Source organism: Vicia villosa, linkage group LG6 (assembly GCF_029867415.1).
Source record: "Vicia villosa cultivar HV-30 ecotype Madison, WI linkage group LG6, Vvil1.0, whole genome shotgun sequence".
Classification (NCBI taxonomy): domain Eukaryota; kingdom Viridiplantae; phylum Streptophyta; class Magnoliopsida; order Fabales; family Fabaceae; genus Vicia; species Vicia villosa.
In genome coordinates this window covers 4,349,219-4,356,829 of record NC_081185.1, presented here as the reverse complement: position 1 = coordinate 4,356,829, position 7,611 = coordinate 4,349,219, and the positions used below count along the sequence as shown (strand labels likewise).

The 7,611-nt window shown below is 33.4% G+C and overlaps 1 protein-coding gene across 1 annotated transcript; it reads right to left on the bottom strand.

Annotated features, from left to right (window-relative positions):
- Nucleotides 1–1,466: 1,466 nt before the first annotated feature.
- On the bottom strand, nucleotides 1,467–5,008 carry LOC131608773 (probable LRR receptor-like serine/threonine-protein kinase At3g47570). Its single transcript, XM_058880308.1, has 2 exons — nucleotides 2,608–5,008; nucleotides 1,467–1,959 (listed from the first exon to the last, which is right to left on the bottom strand). Exons 1-2 carry the CDS (start codon nucleotides 4,982–4,984, stop codon nucleotides 1,604–1,606), a joined length of 2,733 nt encoding a protein of 910 aa, XP_058736291.1. The 5' UTR covers nucleotides 4,985–5,008; the 3' UTR covers nucleotides 1,467–1,603.
- Between the last annotated feature and the right edge of the window lie 2,603 nt (nucleotides 5,009–7,611).

Here is a 7,611-nt window from a genome sequence, read left to right as displayed (position 1 = left end):
CCCTATTTACAAATTATTACTTGTGTTAAACCTTTTGCCTTTTATTTTTATATCCCGCTGGTTTCAATTCCCCTCTCCTCCGCTGGTTACAATTTCCCTTCCCCATTATTATTGTTATATTATTGTGTGGTTAGTAATTATAGGGAGTGCAACTTATTAATTGAATTAGCATCACGTAATTTTATAAGATAACATAACTGAACATAATCACGTGATTGGTGCACACACGCACGCTTTTGGGTAACCCTCTCTGTTGCCTTGTTGCCTGTTGCCTTGTTGCCTGTTGCCTTTGTGTTTTGCAGAATAAGCCACGTCCCTCGAATTCGAAGATACCTCAGCCATGTTGCCTCGAATACTAAAGGTCATACGACCCTAAATGATGCTGCCTTCGATACACAAATGACCTCGACCCTCGGAAGTTGCCTACGGAAAAAGGCTGAGGTATCTTCTGGTTGCCTAACGAAAAATGGCTTATTCTGATCCTTGCCTTAGACTACCTGCCCTCCTATGGCATGGGACAGTCTTATGGCAAAGGATGCTTCGATGACCCTTCAACCTCCAAATGAAAGGCTTCCTGCCCTCTTATGGCAAGGATAGATCCTTTTACTCTGAAAGGCTAAAAGAACATTTTTCATCTAACCAGGTAATTAGCCCTTAATTGCACGCTCTGGTTTAAAAACATCTTTCTACTATTTTCTAAACACTTTCAAGGCTACGCTCATTTACGAGCTAAAGTCCTTGTTTCTTCATCTTCTATACATTTCTAAACTTTTGGTTTCAAAACGAGCAAAGCAATTAAGAGCCCATGGAAAACCATGGATGCAAAGGGTGCCTTACACCTTCCCTTTGCATAATTACCCCCCGAACCCTATTTTATTTAAAAGGTTTTTCCTGTTCTTTTAGCCTTTCCGATTTAATTTGGATAAAATAAAAGTCGGTGGCGACTCTTGCTTACCGCGACATTTCGATCGATAAAAAGTCAGTTCACCGTATTACAATGATCAACACAAACAATCAGGGTAGCAAGTTTCCCATCGAGGGAGAACTTTGTGAACAAGGTGTGAAATAGTTGTGTGGTAAAGAGATTACATTGGTGAAGGTAGCTTGGAGGATCATCTGGTGGTAATGTAACTTGGGAGCTTGAGAGTCAAATGAGAGAATCGTATCCGAATCTGTTCACTTGAAGTAATTTTTTAGGAAGAAAATTATTTATGTGAGTGAGAGTTGTAACACCCCAATTTTAATAAATTATTTTATTTTATTTTATTTTAACTATAATTTTTTATTTCTAATCGTATCCGTTAAAACAAATTTCTAATTATTCCCATATATATATATATATATATATATATATATATATATATATATATATATATTTTATTCTCCATTTCAATCTTAATCCAAATGTATCATATCTTTTGAAGTTTCTTCTAATACTTTTTTTTTTAATTTCAAATACATTTTATGATATTAACACTTTTAACATCACCTTAATCGAATTAATCATATTTAATACATGATTAAATAGGTATCACACATATGTATAAAAAAGAGATGTACATGAAATATTTTCCTTATTTTCTTATCATAGTAGAAGTGATTCCTAGCATGGAAACTTTGGTTTGATTTCATTCAACTTAACTATAACATCTTTTATCCTCATTCGATGAGTAGGAAACTCTTCTGAACATGCTACTCCAATGCTAGCAAACAACACCAAACATGTTCTAATCTTGTTTTCAACAATTCCTGTTTGATCTTCAGCAAATGGCATAAGTAAACGTGAATCCACTATCTCTAAGATACCTTCTGGAATTTTGGACTTACAAAAGTCATGTAAACTTAGACCTTCAGAAAACATGTTATCTGTTGGCCTTTTTCCAGTGAGCATCTCTAATAGAAGAATTCCATAACTGTAAAGATCTCCATATGGTGATACTGAACCACTTGCTCCATACTCTTTTTGAAAATAAATAAAAAATATTTAGAAAAAAATAAATGTAAAGAGTACTAATACTATATGTCACATTTCAAACCAGTTGATCATAAGAAAAAAAAACTTTTATCATTGTTAACATTTTGATGGATAAAAAATATATATACACTAACACCTCTAAAAAAAATATGTGACAACATGACATTCAGATATTCCATCATGTTTATTTATTTATTTTTTGGTTAAATATATTCAAAGTCCCTCTAAAATTAGGCATATTCACTTTTAGTCTCTTTAAAAAAATTTGTTAAAGAACCGTCCCTCTAAAGTTAGGAATTTTAACTTTTCATCCCTCTAGCAAAAAATTGTAGCTAATGCAGTCACTAAGTAGTAAACAGTCGCTAAAAATCGTCGTTAATTCAATCGCTAAGTTGTAAAAACCATCGCTAAGTTGCAAGAGGGACCAAAAGTTAAAATTTCTAACTTTAGAGGGACATTATTTAACAAAAATTTTTAGAGGGACGAAAAGTGCAAATACCTAACTTTAGAGAGAGTTTAAATATATTTAACCCTTCATTTTTTTGATTTATTATAGGTGTCAGTGTGTCAGTGTTGTGTGTTGTGTCTTTGTTCATGTTATAAATAGTTATTAGGAGTAGAAAGAACTTTACCAGGAGGAACATATCCAATAGTCCCCTTAATTGTGGAAGAAGAAATAGCTTCATCTTTACTTGGATTCCATGTGGCGCCATGAATGATCCTAGATAAGCCAAAGTCTCCCAAATGGGCTACAATATCTTCGTCGAGAAGAACATTGCTCGGCTTAATATCACAGTGAACTATAACTTGATCTGTATCATTGTGAAGATAATCCAATGCATGAGCTACATCAAGAGCAATGTCCATCCTTTTTTCCAGGCTTAGGTTATCATTAACATGCCCTTCATTATTGTGCAACATCATTTCTAGACTTCCATTAGGCATGAACTCGAAAACAATAGCTTTGAAATCTTCACCATTATAATCAACACTTGAGCAACAAGTTAGGATCTTGACAAGGTTTCGATGTTTCATCCTTCCTAGAGCTTTACATTCGGACGTGAAACTCTTTGCTGCTCCGCGTGCTTCAAGATTCAATACCTTTACAGCAATAAGTCTTTCAAAGTAAACAAGAGATCCTTTGTAAACCGAACCAAAGCTTCCCGATCCTACCAAATTTGATGAAGAAAATCCATTGGTTGCTTCATGTAGCTCTCCGTAAGTAACTCTCAAATTCCCATTTTGAAGAGAATGTAAAGGTAACCTTTTGGGATTTCTCGTGAGAAAATGAACAATTACAAAAGCTATGAACGATATCAAAACCCCGCCAATGACACTTATGACAATAATTTTCCTTTTGAGAGATCTTTTGTGTTTCTTGAGGGGCAAACAAGCGGGAAGCTTCAGTTGAGGTATCCCTCCACAAAGGTTCTTGTTTCCATTTATTGAAATTGATGTGAAATTGCTAAAGATACCTCCTGTGGGAACCTCACCGTCGAGATTGTTAAAAGACAAGTCCAAAGTATTCAAATGAGTTAGCTTTTCTAGTTCAATGGGGATTTTGTTTGAGAAATTGTTGTTAGAAATGCTTAGGAATTCAAGGGACGTTAACTTTCCTAAGAATGAAGGTATATCTCCTTGGAAAAAGTTTCCCCCCAATGAAAGGATTGTTAATGTTGAACAATCGCCAAGATCTTTAGGAAGTTCGCCCAAAAGTTTATTTGAGTTTAGAAATAGGCCTGAAAGATGTTTCAAGCTGCCAAATTCTGAAGGAATAGGACCGGTCAAAAAGTTTTCTTCTAAATAAAGGTTTATTAAACCTTCCATATAGATGAATGTATTGTTGGGTATATCGCCACTCAATTTGTTATCATAAATCACTATATTCTTCAGTTTGGTGCAATGTCTTAGAGAAAATGGAATGTTTCCTTCTAATTTATTAATATCTAGATATAAATCAATCAACATAGTAAGATTTCCAATACTAGTAGGAATGTCACCATGTAATTCGTTTTGTTGCAAGACGAATCTTACTAGATTTTCAAGCTTTCCTATTGAATTTGGAATTGTTCCCTTAAGAAAATTGCTTCCAATGTTTAAGAATGTTAAACCAGTTAGTTGTCCAATTCTTTCGGGTATCACTCCACTTATTTGATTTTCATCCATATGAAAAATACTGAGATTGGATGAAAAGTTTCCTATAAGATCAGGAAGCTCACCGCCAAAATTATTTTTGAAAAAAATGAGATGTGACAATTGAGTGCAGTTGGTTAACGAAGAAAGAAAGTCTAAATCACGAGCTCCCCCACTCCCAAAACTATTGTTTGATATACCAAACCACTCAAGCTTACTTAATTGACCTAAAGTTAGAGGTATTGGACCATTAAAAGCATTAAATGATATATCTAACCTTTGAAGTTTGGTAAGGTTGGATATTGAAGACGGAAAATTACCAGATATTTGATTCACTCCTAACAAAATTTTTCCGAGATTTGGAAAAGCAAGAAACATATTTGATGGAAGATTACCAGACAAATTGTTTAACTCAAGAGCTAAACCCTTAATATTTGTACAATTCACGATCTCTTTAGGAATCTCTCCATGAAGATTGTTGATCCCTAAGTTGAGAATTTGCAACCGCTTCAAACGACCAATTTGTTTTGGAATTGTCCCATGCAAGTTGGTATTTGAAAGGGTGAGATTTCTTAGAAATGTTAGATTTCCCAAAGATGGTCCAAGAGTACCACCTAAATTTTGATCCTCCAAATTCAAGACTCTAACTCTCATGTGGCGACGGCCACATGTAATACCTTGCCATTCACAAAAATGTAGAGACTCATTCCATGATGGAAGAGAGTCAAGTACACCATTTGTAAGCTTTTCTTTCAATGCAAGCAAAGCAAGCTTATCAAAGTTTGAACTCAAAACAAAAGCCATTGTTACCAACATTTGGCTAGTAAAAAAGATGAGAAAGATTATACAAGTTCTCATTTTGCTATTGGAGAGCATGTATTATGGGTGATTAAGTGATACTTTTTTAGTGCCTTTTGCAGCATTGAGATATGATAATATTTATAGAGAAATATGTGCAATTGGTGAGTGCTTTATGGTCCAATTTAGTCCAATCATTATGGCATATGTACTCTTTAGCCTTTGTTTCTCTTTATCAACTTATTTTAATATGCATAATTTATATTTTGGCGTCTTATATTTCATTTATCAATATTCAAATTACATCTGTAATTTTTGTATTAATACTAGAAAAACACGATAAATGTTTGATTTCAAAATAAAAATATACCAGAAATTCATTAATATTATATAATGATAATAAACGGACAATACTTCATAACCAAAGGGCAATGCTAACGAGTGCCCCAGAAACACTGGTTAAGAGTATAAAAATAGTATGTTTTGTTATTAATACTTGTATTCATTGCATTAAAAATAGAAATAATTGACTTCTTTTAAATAACAAATTAATTTTATGTTTTATTAGAAATATTTATATTTAATAAATTGAAAATTGAAATGATTAATTTATTTAGACAATATTTTCTTTATTTTGAAAATTTAAAGAGTGTTTCGGAGGCACTCGTTAACATGACCCTTAAGATAAAAATCTCATGATTTGGAATCAATAAGGAAAATCTTAAAATCCAAAAGGAAATTTCTTACCAATTTCCTTGCAAGTTGCTCTTGATTATGGTCATTGTAAAACCGACATGTGGTTCTGGAAATTATGCAGTATTGTTAAGTGTCATATTCATCCATGTTCACTCTACTGTTGTTAGATTGATTTTTCCATTGATTTTAATTTTACACTAAGCATTGTCGGAATTGTAAGACAAGTTAGCAAGTCTTTAGAAGACTCATTTAGTTTAGTCAAGTCAATACATAATGAATGGTTAGGAAAAAAATTGAAAGAGATGATGTTTTAATTGTTTGATAGGAAAAAAAAGATAGAAGTAAAGAAAAACCAAATTTTACAAAATATCCATTTTGATTCCTTAATTATATTATTGAGTTTATATTGGTCTTTTAATTTTTTTCGTATCATCTTAATTTTTTAACTTTCAAATTATTTTATTTTACTTTTTTATTTAATTAGCAACGAAAAAAGTTTAAAATCGGTTGCTAAATTTGTCTTTAATTAGACAAAAAAGTTAAAATAAAATATTTTAAAAGTTAAAGAATTAAAATGATACGAAAAAAATTAAAAGAATGATCTGAATTAAAATATGAATTAAAATATATAGTTAAAGAAGATTTGCCACATACTTTTGTTGGGGATATTTCCAAAATATATTTTAAGATTGTTTTTATCAGTGTGTTAAAGTAAGAAAATTTCTTTACCCACCTCCCTATGGGATCACCCTCAGCGAAAATTCAAAACTACCCCTGCTTCAGAGATGCATCTCTGAAGTTTTTTTTTTTTTTGAATTTTTTATGACTTCGGAAATGCATCTCCGAAAACACCAAAAAAGTGATGTTTTCGGAGATGCATTTCCGAAGTCAAAAAAATTCAAAACCGTGAATATTTTCGGAAGTTCATTTCCGAAAATATTGCTGCATATACAAATTTCCCTCCTTCACTATTTCATCATTTTTCTCCAAAACTTCTCCAAACCCTCTCCAAAACCCAATCAATCTTCATCCATTTTTCGTCCTAAAATCAAGTTTCAAACCATTGATCACGTTAAAGGGAGCATAGAAAGCTACAATTTCAGGTAAACATCACTCATTTCATCCCCTATTTCACTACATTGATTGAACAAATTTATGCTGAAATTGATATGGTTCGGAAGTTCATTTCCGAAATATATTACCTAACAAATTTCGGAAATGAACTTCCGAAATATGCCATGGCAATAAAAAAAACTGTTTTGGCCAACTTTTGCTAATTTTTTCATTTGTTAGGTATGGTGCATCCGGACAACATTGTGCAAGACGATGACGCAGTAGTTCCAATAGTTGTCAATGTTAATAACGATTCGGTTATCGACGTTAATCCTATGATCAATGCGGTTGATGTTCGGCAAGAATTTACAAATGATCGGAGCTTCGGTAGTCGCGAACAATTGATTGATTGGGTTCGGAACGAAGCTAGTAAACATGGATTTGGAATTGTTATTTTAAGGTCGGACAACGGAAATAGTAGGCGGAAAGCTTTCGTTGTTTTGAATTGCGAACGGGATGGGAGTTATGTACAATCAAACCGGGTGCTAAAACACGACGACACGGGATCGAGAAAGTGTGGGTGTCCTTTTAAGTTGCGTGCTACTCGGAGGGTTGATGATTTGTGGCGGTTAACCGTAATTTGTGGAATTCATAATCATGCCTTGGATGTCAAGTTACACGGACATCCAATGGCGTGTCGTTTGTCCCGCGAAGAGAGGAATGTGATATCGGACTTAACGATAGTCAAAGTGGCGCCTCGCAACATACTTGCCGATTTGAAGCGTAAGAAACCGGATAGCGTTTCAAATATCAAACAAGTTTACAATGAACGACACAATCTCAAAGTTTTGAATATGGGCCCTCGGTCGGAAATGCAACAACTTTTGAAACTACTAGGCGATAACAAATATGTTTCAAGCTTCCGAACCTCCGATGACAAAGTTACGGTGCGTGGT